This window comes from Notamacropus eugenii, chromosome 4 (genome assembly GCF_028372415.1).
Source record: "Notamacropus eugenii isolate mMacEug1 chromosome 4, mMacEug1.pri_v2, whole genome shotgun sequence".
NCBI classification, from domain to species: domain Eukaryota; kingdom Metazoa; phylum Chordata; class Mammalia; order Diprotodontia; family Macropodidae; genus Notamacropus; species Notamacropus eugenii.
Window position 1 is genome coordinate 98,714,202 of NC_092875.1, and position 16,460 is coordinate 98,730,661.

The 16,460-nt window shown below is 36.8% G+C and overlaps 1 protein-coding gene across 1 annotated transcript in view; it reads left to right on the forward strand.

Moving 5' to 3' along the window:
* Positions 1–16,460, forward strand: part of COL22A1 (collagen type XXII alpha 1 chain) — a 627,027-nt gene that overhangs the window by 570,144 nt on the left and 40,423 nt on the right. The window contains exons 52-54 of the mRNA XM_072602989.1: positions 10,031–10,084; positions 11,997–12,050; positions 14,037–14,081. Of these exons, the coding sequence (XP_072459090.1) occupies positions 10,031–10,084; positions 11,997–12,050; positions 14,037–14,081 (153 nt within the window). The remainder of the gene's footprint in view (positions 1–10,030; positions 10,085–11,996; positions 12,051–14,036; positions 14,082–16,460) is intronic.

The following is a 16,460-nucleotide window of genomic DNA, read 5'->3' on the forward strand; positions in this document are numbered from 1 at the left end:
GGGAAAGAAAGCATTTCAATCAAATTGACCATTACATCAGTTAAACCTTAAATATAGACAGTTATTCCATATCTACAGCCTCCTACCTCTCAAGACAAAAGAGAAGTACACACTCTTGGTCACTAAAGTATGAACTTGAATTATAACTTATTGATATTATTCTTTCCATTAAATTGCTCTAATCATTGTGCCTCTTTTTCCAGGTTCTTTTTATTTCCCTTTATATCAATTTATATGTCTTCCCATGCCTCTCTATATTTATCATGTGCTTATTATTTCTTATAACACAGTAATGTACCATTACATTCATGCACCACACTTTGTTTAGAGATTCCACAGTCTTTAAGCATCTACTTTTTTCCAGTTCTTTGCTACTACAAAAAAAGATGATGAAGTATTTTTTTACATTTTTAACTTACTTGGATTATATATCTAACAGTGAGATTGTGGAGTGAAAAAGTAACATTTTAGTCACTCTCATGCATCATTACAAATGAGAGGAGGAGATGGAAGAAGAGAGAGGAGAATAGTAAAAGAAGGAGAAGGAGGAGGAGAAGAGGAAGGAAAAGGAGAAGAAGGAGAAGGAGGAGGAGAAGGAGAAGAAAGAGGAGGAGGAGGAGGAGGAGAAGAAAGAGGAGGAGGAGGAGGAGGAGAAGATGAAGAAGGAGGAGAAAGAGGAGAAGAAATATGGTACATGAGTGTAATGGTACACCTATCAGATTTCCTAAAATGATTGAAGGGGAAAGCAACAAATGTTGAAGGGGACTTGGAAAAACAAAAACAGAACACATTCATTGTTGGTGGAATTGTGAGCTGATCCAGTCATTTTGGAGAGCAATCTGGAATTATACCTAAAGAGTTATTGAAATGCGTATACGCTTTAACCCAGCAATATCACTACAAGGCTTATTTCCAAAGATGATTATGGAAGAAAGAAAAGAATCTATACATTTTAAAATGTTTATAGCAGCTCTTTTTCTGGTGGCAAAGAACTGGAAAATGTCCATCAATTGGAGAATGACTGAACAAGTTGTGGTACATGATTGTGATGGAATACTATTGTGCTATAAGAAACAATGAGCTGAATGATCTTAGAAAAACATGGAAAGACTTGCATGAAGTAAAAAAGAGTTGAAATGGACAGAACAAGGGGAGCATTGTATACAGTAATAGCAATATTGTTTTAAGGAAGACTTTGAGTCATTTTGACTGTTATAAATATCCCAATTAACTATAAAGGACATATGAAGAAAGACGCTATCTGCATTCAGAGAAAGAACTAATAAAGAGAAGCATGTATAAAGTAATTTTACATATATATGTATACACACCCTTATATATAAACTATTTGTGTCTAATGATGGCCATCACTGGGGGGAAGAGAAAAAAGATATTTACGTGATAACTTTATTATATGTTTAAAAGGAATAGCAAGTTGAACATACTAAATTTACAGTTTAAGGTGCAGTCGTTTTTTGGAATATATTATGGGAATACTTGTTTTATTCCATGAATTTAAAAAATAAAAGAAAGAAAAGAAAGTGGGGAAAGGAAAGGTGGGTAAGGGAAAGGAGAGGAAAGAGGGGAAGAGAAAGAAGTGAGAACAACAGGACACTGATTTTATCCATGTATTCAGATAGGAGAAATCAGCTAAGTGGTGCAGTGGATAGAGCACCAAGTCTAGAGTCAAGAAGACTTAAATTCAAAATAGCCCTCAGATACCTACTAGTTATGACACCCTGGGCAAGTCACTAAATTTCTGTTTGCCTCAGTTTCCTTATCTATAAAATTGAGGTAACACTAGTACTGTATCTCAGGGTTGTTGTGAGGTTCAAATGAGATAATAATTATAAAGTGCTTAGCACAGTACCTGACACATAAGCTATGGCATTTAAAAAAGTTCGAGAGATATAGTTTCTGGGTAATTTAATCATTTGTTAATCAAAGGATGGCCATTTGGCCATCCCTCTTAGACCAAAGACCCCTAATGGCAGCAAGGTTATGGTTTATATGGCCTTGGAAGAGAAGGTATTTCAGAGATGGAACTACTCAACTCTGACTGGTTAATCAAATGTGGAGTAAGTGACGTAGGTCACTCAGATCTTGATCAAAGAGACATCAATTTCCATATTGCCAGTCTTGATAATTAGGAGCATCAGCATATCCCCTGACCAATCTGAACAAACGCAATGTGCAGGAATGCACCCACTAACCTAAACTTAGAATTTCATTTACTGTCTGATTAGATCTTGGCCTAAGAAAGATTTCCCAAGATGGTTGATTTCTGGATAAGAGAGAAAAGGGAAAAACCTTGGTCCTTATACAATAATTAGTTATTAAATATAAGAGAATAATTTCTCACAAAGCCCTAGGTAGTAGTAGTAATAATAAAAATCATTATTATTATGATGGTGATATGCACAATAATCCATGGAAGAAGACTTAGAAGGTTCAGTTAGACAGGTAGGAGGCAAATAAGGAGAGGAAAGTTTTGTGAAAACCAAGGGAGAGTATATCAAGGAGGAGGGAATAGTCACTGCTACAGAGAGGTCAAGAGGGACAAAGATCAGTTTGACATTTTATTTGACCTGGAAGAAAAAAGTATCGGTGCATCAGGAGATCCATTTGCAAGGAGTTGAGAAGTAAGTGGAAAATGAGAAAGTAAAGAAAATGGATATAGATGTCTTTTTCTAAGCTGTTGTTGGCTTTGGAAGGGAGGAGCAAATTAAGATGAGTTTGAGTCAGGGGTGTGCTGGTAAATGTTTAATAACAGATTCTCCAAATAGCATTAAGTTTTATCTTCATCATCAGCACTTAAATCTCGACAACCAACCAAATAATAAATCAAGCTCGGAGTTGTAGCATTTGATGATTTCTGGGGTAGAAATGCTTACAATGAAAATTTAACTATCTGGTACAAGTTGATTAGAACTGACTCCACCACAACCCTGTTTTTAGTGGACTGCAGGATCATGTGAAAGTTTTCCAAGGATAGAGGAGATCAACACATGTCTATAGATCTCATGGAAGGAGTCAGTGGGCAAAGAGAGATAAAAAATATTGAAGTCTAGTAAGCAGATTAAATCATAGCTTTTGCATATTCATGTACCTTGTTTCATAGATCCTCCATATGACTTTCTCAATAGTATTACCCCCAAAAAGAAAAAAAAATAACATATCCTTTAGCTTAACCTTGAAATCCTCTTATCTGCTCAATTTTAAGTTTCTTAAGACTAAGGATCATTTTTATTCATATTTATAACTGATCCATCACCTAACACAATATTTTGCCCACTAAATAAATGCTTGATGAATGGATGAGCATATTATATGGTAAACGTAGACCCATAGGTGCAAATCTGCAAGGACTTTATTAAACACAACAAAACTGCCTTCCTCATAATCCACTCAACTGATAGCCTCTGTGATGCTCTGGGGTCATAGATTACAATGTGGCTGTTTCTCTAAGTGCTTCATGCTGGCTTTGATGGGAAATCTGTGCCCACTCCTGCTGGAGAAATGTTTTTGTCAATTTCACCATTGTTCATGCTCTCCTTTACTTATCACTCTTCTAGCCCCTCTGTCTTTGCCCTCATGCATTCAGGAAAAGTTTTGGAAAGCAAACTTTTAATTGAAAAAAAATCAATATTAGTGTGTTTACCACTGTGCTGGGGGAGCATTCAGTCCCTAGATATCTTCAGAGATACATTAAAACTATCCGATCGAAGTCTGGTTGGCAAATGTGAATTTCCATAAGGTGCTTCTACCAACACTAAGCGAGTTAATTTAAAAAATGTTTTTATTGATATTTTTTTGTTTTCAAATCACCTATTTTCCCAGAAAATTCTTCCTGTATCCCTACTTTATCCCAGAGAACCTTCATTATCACAAAGAATAAATATTAAACAAGAAAAAAACAATCATGAAAAATCACCAGCTGACATTATTTAAGTCTGATATATGAAAAGGGGTTATTGAAATGAATCAGATTAGGAACAGATGACTTAAGTGTCAGATATCCTTTGCATTCTGCAGACTCTTTCCCCCAATCCATAGCACTGTTTAATATGCCAATATATGTTTCACAACAGAATCCCTCTGGGTCTTGTGGTCCAGTGCTCCATCCACTGTGGCCACCAAGCTTCCTTCTGTAGTCCTGTGAGTAGGTGACTATCATAAACTTAAAACAAGATGACATGTGTGAATCTATTTTCCTGAATTGTATAAAACATCCAAAGATTTAAGTTGGACTAAAGTCAGTGAATCAACTAACAAACTGTGCTGAAACTCTACCTATGTATCCAACACTGTGCTAGGTCCTGAAAATACAAAGACAGGGTGAAACAATCCTTGCTTTCAAGGAGCTGATTTTCTAATAGGGTAATAACAATTATGTGTATTAGCTTATATAGCATAAGAAAAAAGAGAGAAAGATAAATATAAGGTAGTTAAATGAAAGATTTGGTGACAAAGAATTGGAAGTTTAGAAAATGCCCAACCGGTGGGGAATGGCTGAACAAGTGGTGGTATATGAATGTAGTGGAATACTGTTGTTCCATAAGAAATAATGAGCAGGCAGATTTCAGGGGGGGGAAACCTGCAAAAAAAACACTGCAAAGACTAATGAACTGATGCTGAGTGAAGTGAACAGAACCAGGAGAACATTGTTCAAAGTAACAATTACAAGTGTGATGACTAACTTTGATAGACTTAGCTCTTCTTAGCAATGCAAGGATCCAAGACAACTCCATGATGGAAAATGATGTCCACATCCAGAAAAATAGCTATAGAGTTTGAATGCAGATGGAAGCATATTGTTTGCTCTCTCCCCCCTCTCGTTCCCTCTCTCTCTCTCTCTCTCTCTCTCTCTCTCTCTCGCTCTCGCTCTCGCTCTCGCTCTCGCTCTCGCTCTCGTTTCTTCTTTGCCTTGGTTTCTCTCATTGGTTCTAAGTCTTCTTTACAACATGACTAATGTGAAAATAGGTTCAATATAAATGTATATGTAGAGCCTATATCTCTCTTTGGGGGGGAGGAGAGAGATGGGGAGAAAATTTGGAACTCAAAATCTTACGGAAGTGAATGTTGAAAATTATAGATAGATAGACAGACAGACAGACAGACAAATGAAAGATTGTAACAATGCAGTGAGTCAAGGAAGGTTCTGCATCTTGAAGAATGAGGAGAGGGATTCTGTAAGGCAGAGGAAGGTGGGGAGTACATGCATGACCTCAAACACAGGAGGTGGACAGGGAAGGAAGAAACAGCTATTAGAAGATTCCTCAGTCATACACCTCTGAATCTTCTAGTCGCATGACCACAGGCAAGTCAGTTAACCTCCCCTCAGTTTCCTCATCTGTAAAATGGGAATAGTAACAAATATAATAAACATCTTAAAGTGCTATCTTAAGGAGAATCATGTGAAATTACCTTTTCCACACATTTAGCAAATCTTTAAGTTTAATTCAAGAGGCAATTATTAATTGGTATTAATTTGGAGAAGCTAGTGGCACAGAGGATGGAGCCAGGAAGACTTTAATTCAAATCTTGCTTACTAGCTCTGTGACCCAGAGCAAATCACATAACCTTTCTCAACCTCGGTTTCCTCATCTGTAAAACAGGGATAATAATTAGCACCTACATCATGGGGTTAATAATTAGCACTTACATCATGGGGTAATGGCAAGGGTCAAATGAGTTTACCTATGTACAATGCTTTGCACAACTTACTGCACTATAGAAGTGGTATCTATATATTAATTAGTGCTCTGTTGGTCATTCTGTTATAAAGGATAATTTTTTTTATTAGCAAGCACTTGTTAGTGCTTGCCTTTGCTGAACACTTTCATTCCTTGAAAATATTGACTGAACCCAGAACTTGTAGGTATTAGGATGATGCACCAACGAACACTGATTTTGGATTCAAAAGACTGATTTGAGTCCTGGCTTGACCACTTGCTTACTTTGTGACCTTGGATAAGTCACCTTAAGTCTGAATAATAGTGATAATAACAATACCTTAACAACCTATATACCATTTCTCATACTGTGAGAAACAATATAGTAATATCTATTTTAAAAAAAACTTTGTGCCTCTTAAAAGTGCCATATCAGTATATATCACTATTATTGTAATAGGTCCTTATTGCTTTTAAACATACCTGCAAAATCCAAGCTTACTAGTCTTAGTGGGTGGTAATGGATGCTATTTAAAAACAAAAGTGAACCTCAAATAAAACAAATCAGTGGTTATATTTGAAAGCTGAAGATTGATACTAACTAGGAATCTTTGTAGTTCATTTCCTGTGTCTCCTAACTTTCCCTAAATGTTGCTTTATGGTCATGATGTGTTATGTTCCATCCCAACTGCCAGATTGTTCCCCATCCTTGTGAACATTAGTCAAATATCAGGTAAATTGTGGAATCACAGTTGAAATTCTAGTATTGATATAAATAAACAGAACCAGGCACATGGATCTGGGTGAGGGCTAGGGGGTAGGGGTAAAAAGGAAAGATACATCTTTTCAACTTTCCCCTCATTTTCTTTTTTTCTTTTTTAAAAAATTTGCTTGAATTTATTTTTAACATTTTTTTAATAATTTGAGTTACAAATTCTCTCCCTTCTCACTCTTCCCAAACTCAGTTAGAAGGGAAACAACATGATATTAATTACACATGTGTATGTGGGACCTTTTCCCACTTTTATGATCTCTTTGGGATACAGTCCTAGAGGCCATATTACTGGGTCAAAGGATATACATTTTTGTAGTCCTTTGGGCATAGTTCCAAATCCAGAATGGTTGGATCAGCTCACAGCTCCACCAACAATGCATCAGTGTTCCAACTCTCCCACAACTTCTCCAACATTTATCATCTTCCTGTTTTGTCATGTTAGCCAATCTGATAGGTGTGATGTGGTACCTCAGAGTTGTTTTGATTTGCATCTCTCTAATCAATAGTGATTTAGAACATGTTTTCATATGACTATAGATATCTTTAATTTTTTCCTCTGAAAATTGCTTGTTCATATTCTTTGACCATTTATCAAGTGAGGAATGACTTGTATTCTTGTAAATTTGAGTTATTTCCCTATATATTTCAGAAATGGGGCCTTTATCACAGATACTAGTTGCAAAAATTCTTTCCCAGTTTTCTGCTTCCCTCTTAATCTTGGTTGCATTGGGTTTGTTTGTGCAAAAAATAAGAAAAGGTCCCACATGTACAAAAATATTTATATCATCACTCTTTGTGGTGGCCAAGAACTGGAAATCAAGGGAATGACTATCAATTGGGAAATGGCTGAATAAGTTGTGGTATATGGATGTAACGGAATACTATTGTGCTGTAAGAAATGATGAACAGGAGAACTTCAGAGAGGCCTAGAAGGACTTATATGAACTGATGCTGAGAGAAGTGAGCAGAAGCAGGAGAATATTGTACACAGTAACAGCCACAGTGTGCAAGGACTGTTTCTGATAGACTTAGCCCTTCACAGCAGTCCAAAGACCTAAAACATTCCCAAAGAACTCTTGAAGAAAAGTGCCATCCACATAAAGAGAAAGAACTATGGAATCAGAACACAGAATGAAGCAGACTATTATTGTGTTATGTTTTGTTTTGGTATATTTTTTTCTCATAGTTTCTTCCATTCATTTTAATTCTTCCATGCAACATAACTAATGTGAAAATGTGTTTAATAAGAATGTATGTGTAGAACTCATGTAAGATTGCATGCCATCTTGGGGAGGGAGGGAAGAGGAAGGGGGAGAAAATTTAAAACTTATGGCAGTGATTGTTGAAAAGTGAAAACAAATTAACTTTTAAAAAATTACACGTGTGAAATCATGCAAAAATATATTTCCATATTAGCAATACTGCCAAAAAAGAAGCAAAAAAATAAAGCAAGAAAATTCTGTTTAAGTTTGCATTCAGAGTTCATCAGTTCTCTCTCTGGAGGTGGATAGACCTTTTTTTTTTTGTTATGAGTCCTTTAGAATTGTGTTGGATCACTGCATTGATCAGAGTAGCCAAGTCTTTCACAGTTGATCATCATTACAACATTGTTGTTACTGTGCACCATGAACTCCCAGTTCTTCTCATTTGACTTTGCGTCACATCAGTTCTTCTAGGTCTTGCCATGTTTTGTTTTGTTTTGTTTGTTCTGAAAGCAGCCCCCTTGTCATTTCTTATAGCACAATAATACTCCGTCCCAATCCTATACCGTAATTTATTAAGCTATTCCCCAATTGATGAGCAACCCCTCAATTTCCAACACTGCCACCATGATAAGAGCTGCTATAAATAATTTTGTACATATTAGTCCCTTTCCTTTCTCTTTGGGGCAAATACCTAGTAATTGTATTTGTGGGTCAAACGGTATGTGAAGCTTTATAACCCTTTGGGCATAGTTCCAGATTGTTCTCTAGAATGGTTGGATCAATTCACTACTGCACCATAATGTACCTATTTTCCCTCATGCAGTCTAGCATTTGTCATTTATGATAAGTGTGAAATGGTGTCATAGAGTTCTGTAATCAATAGTGATTGAGGGCATATTTTCATATGACTATAGACAGCTTTGATTTCTTCTTCTGAAAACTGCCTGTTCATATATATTTTGATAATTTACCAAATTTATCAACAATTTATTAAAAATTTAAATAAAGCCATTCCAATTGGAATGGTTTTTATTTTTTTTTATAAATTTGATTCTGTTGCTGTTCAGTCATTTCAGTCATATCTAACTCATCATGAGCCCATTTCCACATTTGTGAAACCTCATTTGGGGTATTCCTCACGAAAATACTGGAGTGGTTTGCCATTTCCTTCTCCAGTTTATTTAACAGATGAGGAAATGGAGGCAAACAAGGTTAAGTGACCTGCCTAGGATCATACAGCTAGTACATGTGTGAAGCTATATTTGAACTCAGGAAGATAAGCCTTCCTGATTCCAAGACCAGCGTTGTATCCTCCACCTCCTCCTTACTGCCCCCAAATTTGGCTCGGCTACCTATATATTTGAGAAATGAGGCCTTTGTCAGAGAAACTTGTGTAAAACTTTTGGGTATAATTTCATTGTCTGTGGTACCTTTCAGAAAATATAATTTCCCTGATTGCCTCCTTCAATGAGGTCTATTTTTTGCTTTTGCTTTGTCCTTCCGTCTTCACTTCACCTGAAGCATGAAAGACTCTGTTCCAGCCTTTCATTTCAACTCTGTGTGTGTCTTTCTGTCCCAAGTATGTCTCTCGTATGCAACATAATTGTTGGATTTTGCTTTCTAATCCACACTGCTCTCTGCTTCCATCCTGTTGGTTAGTTCATCTCGTTCACATTTACAGTTATGATCGCTTAACTGTTGGTTTCTTCTCTAACACATTTTCCTCTGTTTATCTTTCTCCCTCTTTTTATTCTTTCCCTCTTCAAAAGTCTGTCTTGCTTCAGACTACTGCCCCCCAAATCTGTCCTCCTCTTTATTTCCCTCCCCCCATACCTTTTATCCACTTCTCTTCCTGTGTCCTCATGGGATAAGATGTATTTCTTTACAAAATTGTGTGTATATATACATAGTCTTCCCTTTTTGAAGCAATTTCAATGAGAATGAGGTTTAAACATTGTGCACCAACCCCCGCCCTCCATTTTCCCCTCTACTATAAAATTTCTTCCTTTATGTGAAAAAAATTTCCCCGTACTACCTCTCCCTTCTCTCTTCTCCCTTTTTCTTTTCTTTTTCATAATAGCTCAGAGTATTAAGCTATTTGTAATAATGCAGAGTATTAAGGTTTAAGAGGCACTTTACACACATCATCTCATTTGATTCTCAAAACAACCCTGTGAATTAGGTACTATTATTGTTATTATTCCTATTACAGATGGGGAAACTGATGTTCAGAGAAGTGTTTTGATTCCTGTAGGGTTAAGATTCATCTACAGCTTACAAGACATCCTTTGAACTTTTTTTCAGGTCTAACATTATGTCATGCATCCCTTCTTCCCTTGTTCTTTGAGATGCTAACCTCTTTGTTTCATTTACAGGGTGAAGAAGGGAAGGAAGGTAAAGATGGAAAGCCAGGCCCCCCTGGAGAACCTGTAAGTAACTGAATTATGTGGCAATAGGTCTCACTGGAGCTACTTAAGTAAAACTAGTATGCTTGGTTGTTGGGAGTTTTGTGAAGGGGATTTCTGCTCAGCAGTAGCTTAGACTAGAGGTCCATTTGATCTCTGACATTCCACGATTCTCTGACTAGGTCGTATTTGCCACATTGGCATATATACCCCACTCTCCCTGTGAAACTATTGAATACAAAATGAACAAATACCAAAGAGACTCATAAGAGCTGGGAGTTGGAAGATACTTTTGAAATCATATAATCCAAACTTTTGCCTTTCCCACTTATTTTAAAGTGGAGGAAACTGAGGATGAGAAAAGTTAAATGCCTTATTAGAGACAGTAGGTGGTTTGGTGAATAAAGCACTGGACCTGGGGTCAGGAAGACCTGAATTTAAATCTGGCTTTAAAATACAAATCTGGCCTCAAATGTTAAATAATTTTGCTAGGTTAGAGGTGTCAAACTTAGAGCCTGAAGGCTGCATGAAACTAGCAAAACTCCTAAGTGTGACCCAAACTAGATTAAAATGTAATTAAGAAATATTTAACAAACTAAATAAAAAGCTTTGTGACCCTGGGCAAGTCATTTAGCCTCTATCTGCCTTGATGTCCACATCTATAAAGTTGGGATAATAATAACACTGCTCTCCTAGAGTTGCTGTAAGAATCAAACAAGACAATAATTGTAAAGTTCTTACCTGTCACATAATAGATGCTTAATAAATACATGTTTCCAAGAAAACAAATTGCTTTATTACTATACAAGTAGAAGAGAGCATGGAGATCATTAAGGTCCTGGTTCGTGTGCATAATGGCAGCTAGGTGGTATAGTGGATAAAGCACCAAGTCTGGAGTCAGGAAGACTCATCTTCATGAGTTCAAGTCTGGCCTCAGATGCTTACTAACTGTGTGACCTTGGGCAAGTCACTTAACCCTGTTTGGCTCAGTTTTCTCATCTGTAAAATGAACTGGAGAAGGAAATGGCAAACCACTACATTATCTTTGCCAAGAAAACCCCAAAGTGATCACTAAGCATCAGATATGATTGAAGTGACTGAACAACTATGACCAAAAGTGTGCATAATGAATCTGTTAGGTGGTAGCATTTTTGGAATTCAGACTGCATTTTCCATTGGGCTGGAACCTGTTACCATATTTTTCATAATTATAACTTCTAATAGTGCAAATTCAAATGCATTCAATCACTTCATGAAATTCGTTATTCACACTAATCAGGGCCTAGAAGGGAAAGATGAATTCTAAGGGGATCAGGGAAGGTTTTACTGAGCAGATTTTGAGTCAGAAATTTAAAGATGGGAAATAGGAATAAAGGGCATTACAGATCAAAGAATGAGGTGAGCAAGGGAATGAAGGAAGGAGAGCATGAAATGCGTACAAGGACAGGCGCTGGCTAGTTATTTTGTATTGTATTTAGTAAATATGGGGCAGTAATAGAGGAAAGATCTTTATTTTGATCAAAAGTCATGTGTTAAGTGCCTACTAACGTACAGAACACTGTACTAGGCAGCTGAAATGTAAAAATGAAAGTCAACTCAGAACCTCAAAAGACTCACAGTCTAATGAGATGGGAGGTGCAGATAACTGTAATATAAGTTAAATTTTGCTAAAGTGCTATTGGGAAGGTCAAACACAGAGGAATAAGAGATTAATAGAGGGAAAGATCATTTCTGACTTTGGGGGTAAGAGGTTTCAAGATAGAGACTTGCACCTAAACTGAGCCTACGAAGAAGAAAGAATTTCAATGGGCAGAGATACATGGTGATGCTCTTACTGATGAGGATGGTTTATCCCAGTCACCATAGAAGCAAAAGAGTTTATAAATGCTATGGTATGAATGCCTTTCTCTCCTCCTTCTTTCTCTTGTCCCTTCAGGGTCCTTCAGGAGAACCAGGCCTTCCAGGACAAGATGGTGCCAGAGGACTACCTGTAAGTAACAAAATATTTTTTCTATGATAAATCTTATTTGACACATTGAGTGTCACTGGTAGACTCTATCACTTAATGACAAAATAAGCTTTATTCTCTGAATGGCAAGTTGGAAATTGGATATAGATAAATATTTTGAGCAACACCATGAGTTTACATGAGGAGAGGGAAGGATGTGGAAAATTCTATTCCTCATTCTAAGTACATGTATAACATGACATCACATTTATCTTATCTTGATAGCTATGTCTGTTTATGAATAATAGAATGAATGGTTTCCATCAGCACATGTAATTCCATAGCTTCAGGGTTACAGTCAAGATTTTGGGAATGAGAACAGAGACTTGGAGACAGAAGATGTTTGCAGCAAGTAGTTTGTCAAGGCCAGAGCTCATAGCATCTTAGAGTCAAGGTCATACCATCTTCAAAATTTAGGTGTGGAATAGATCTCAAACATATTTAATCCAGTTTCTTCACTTGACAAGTAAGAAAACTTCAGCCCAAAGCAGCAAATGGATATGCCCAAGGTCATACCACTAGTTAAACAGCTAGGTGGTGCAATGGATAGAGCATTGAACTTTGAGTCAGGAAGACTTGTGTTCAAATCCTGTCTTAGGCACTTACTAGCTATGTGCCCATGGGCAAATCATTTAACTCCTGTGGGCCTGAGTGTCTTCATTTGTGAAACAGGGATACTAGTTGTACCTCCATCACAGGATTATTGTAAGAACCAAATGAGAAGATGATGATGATGATGATGATGATGATGGTGGTGGTGATATCTAACATTTATAAAGCATTGTGCAAAGTGTTTAACTATTATTGTTCCATCTGATCCTTACAACAAACCAGTGAGGCAGGTATTATTATTATTACCATTTTACAGTTGAGGAAACTGAGGTAAATAGAGGTTAAGTGACTTGTCCAGGGTCACATAGCTAGTAAGAATCTGAGGCCTGATTTGAATTCAGGGCTTTCTAACTTCAGGTCTAGTACTATATCCACTATACCACCTGGCTAGATAAATACTTTTTCTTGTTCAGTTGTTTCATTTGTGTCCCACTCTAAATGACCTCATTTGGGGTTTTTTTGGCAATGATACTGGAGTGGTTTTGCCATTTTCTTCTCCAGCTCATTTTGCAGTTGAGGAAACTGAGGCAGACTGTGTTAAGTGACTCACTCAGGGTCATACAGCTAGTAAATATCCAAGGCCAGATTTGAACTCAATATAAATATATATGTCCCTATATAAATGTTAGCTATTATAATTGTTATTGTCATCATCATCATCATCATCATCATCATTCTGTGACCAAGGAGCTATTGAAAGAATAAAAACAGAGAAATCCTAGGATAGACTGAGCGCTGGAAGGCATTTAAGGGGTCATATTCTCCAACGACTTCCTTTGAAATCCTTATTTTATTTTATATCTGGATAAGCCAATAAGATGAGATCTAATCATTGTTGCTTATCTCTTTTCAAGTCTCCTTGCTTTATAGAGAAACCTTTCACATTCTACTTTTAGAGTCTGGGATCTAGTAGAAGAGTGTCAGAGCAAAGGGGAGAAAGATTGGGCTACTTCAAACATTCAGATGTTTGTCCTACATTCTTCTACCCCATGAGTGTGTGTGTTGTGTTGTGTGTGTGTGTGCACGCGCATGCCTTGCAGAGGCAACTGACCTCCACCATGATTATAAAGAGATAGGGCAGGGTTGTGTATTGCCCCATGGTGCCTTTGTTCTAAGGCACTGATCCTTTGTCCTGAGAGCTTCTATTACTACCTACCCTGGAGAAGGGAAACAGATGAGGCTAGTACATGAAGAGGCAGTATGGTGGACTGGTTTAAAATGACTAACAAAATTGGGCCAAGGATAAGAGTAAGAATGTAACCTACCATGTAATACCATGTTGTCCACATATATACTCTGAGAATTTCTCCCTCTTAAGGAAATTTTTCCTGAAAATCTTAATTCTTTTTCTTCTAGGGATTCAAGGGTCACACAGGAGATTCAGGTCCACCTGGCCCTAGGGTAAGTCAATCACTTAATATTAAAATTAAGAATGAGCAGGTTCTTGTAAAGATCTCAAATTCATTTTTTCTGACTTTGGGTAGAACTAAACTCAATTACCTCAGACTGTTTAAAATCAATCCCAATTCCTCTTGTCAAATAAGTATCTTATCATACGAGAAAGCTTTCCAATATAATCGGTACCATAATTTACCATGTCTTCTCAGCCTGGTTCTTTTACATGTCTTGTTTTAGAAGACAGAGTTTGATATAAGAATGAGTCTAAACAAATAGAGACTTTGTGTTTATCAGTGACATCAAGTAACTACCACATATGCCTGGCACAGAAATGGGCATATATTATGTGCTCAACAAATACAGTTTTATTTATTGACTGGAAAAACCACTTGTTGAGAAATACCACATTATTTTACTCAACAACATTGCCATCACCATCAATTTCAAGTGAATTGAATAAGCATACATTAAGCACCGACTACATACATTCAACAAGAATCTATTAAGTACTTACTATATGCCAAGCCCTCTGGGGATGCTACAACCAAACCAAAACAGTTCTTGTCATCAAGAAGTATATATTTGAATGATAAGATGTGCTTCTATGAATTTTTAGACTATCCCAAAGAGCAGTCTTTAATCATTTACAGCTTGAAATACTTTATATGGAGAATCAAAACAAAATGAATAAAGGGTAGCTTGGGGATGGTGTGTACTCATAGCTGGGGTGTGAGGGAAGGATAAAGAAAGTCTTCACAGAGAAGGTGGTATATGAGCTGAATCTTGAATGTTACCATGGGATTCCAAGACTTGAAGAGCACCATGGAGCAAAGTTGGTGAAAAGATTAAAAGGCAGGAAATGGAGGGACTATCATGTGTATAAGGCAGTAAGTAGGCTTTTCTGATCAGCTCACCAAATGCTTAGAAGAGAGTAATGAGGAAGAAGTTTGGAAAGGGATGAAAGTTTACATTGCAAGTTCACTCTGCTATACCACACTAGACCTATACCCCCAAAAACATGAAAGAAGTTGGAGAAAAGGTCTATATGTACAAAAAATTACTGGGAACTAAAGGAAAGCCCATCATTTAAAATTGTTATATTGAATAAAATAAAAAAGAAAGAATGGACGAGAAAGAAAGAAAGAAGGGAAGGAGGGAGGGAGGGAAGGAAGAAAGGAAGGTAGGAAGGCAGGAGGAAGGAAAGAAAGGAAGGAAGGAAGAAAGAAAGAAAGAAAGGAAGGAAGGAAGAAAGGAAGGAAGATTAGAATGGAGCAGATGGAAGCTAATGACTATGAAAAATCAAGAAATTATAAAACAAAACCAAAAGAATGAACAAACAGCAGACAGAGTGAAATATCTTATTGGAAAAACAACTGACCTGGTAAATAGATCCAGGAGAGACCATTTAAAAATTATGGGATTACCTGAAAGCCATGATCAAAAAAAAAGCCTAGACATCATCTTTCAAGGAATTATCAAGGAAAACTGCCCTGATATTCTAGAACCAGAGGGCAAAATAAATATTGAAACAATCCACTAATGGCCTCCTGAAAGGGATCCCAGAAGGAAAACTCTTAGGGATATTGTAGCCAAATTCCAGAACTCTCAGGTCAAGTAGAAAATATTGCAAGCAGCCAGAAAGAAACCATTTGAGTTTTGTAGAAATACAAACAGGATAACACAAGATCTAATAGTTTCTACATTAAGGGATCACAGGACTTAGAATATGATATTCCAGAAGTCAAGGGAACTAGGATTAAAACCAAGAATCACCACCCAGCAAAGCCGAGTATAATATTTCTGGGGAAAAAATGATCATTCAATGAAATAGAGGACTTTCAAGCATTCTTGATGAAAAGACCAGAACTGAGCAGAAAATTTGATTTTCAAATGCAAGAATCAAGAGAAGCATGAAAAGGTAAACAGGAAAGAGAAATCATAAGAGACTTACTAAAGTTGAACTGTTTACATTCCTACATGGAAAGATAATATTTGTAACTCTTAAGACTTTTCCCAGTATTTGCTTAGTTGGAGGAATTATATACATATAGACAGAGGGCACAGGACAAGTTGAATAGGAACGGATGATATCTAAAAAAATAAAAATTTAAGGGTGAGACAGGAATATATTGGGAGGAGAAGGGGGAAAATGGAATGGTGAAAATTATGTCTCACATAAAAGAGGGAAGAAATAGCTTTTTCAATGAAAGAGAAGAGAGAGGAGATGAAAGGGAAAAAGTGAAACTTACTCTCTTCACATTTGGCTTAAGGAGGAAATAACATACATACTCAATTTCCTATGAGACTCTATCTTACACTACAGGAAAATGGGGGAGAAGGAGATAATCTAGGGGCAGGAGGATGATAGAAGGGAGGACAAAT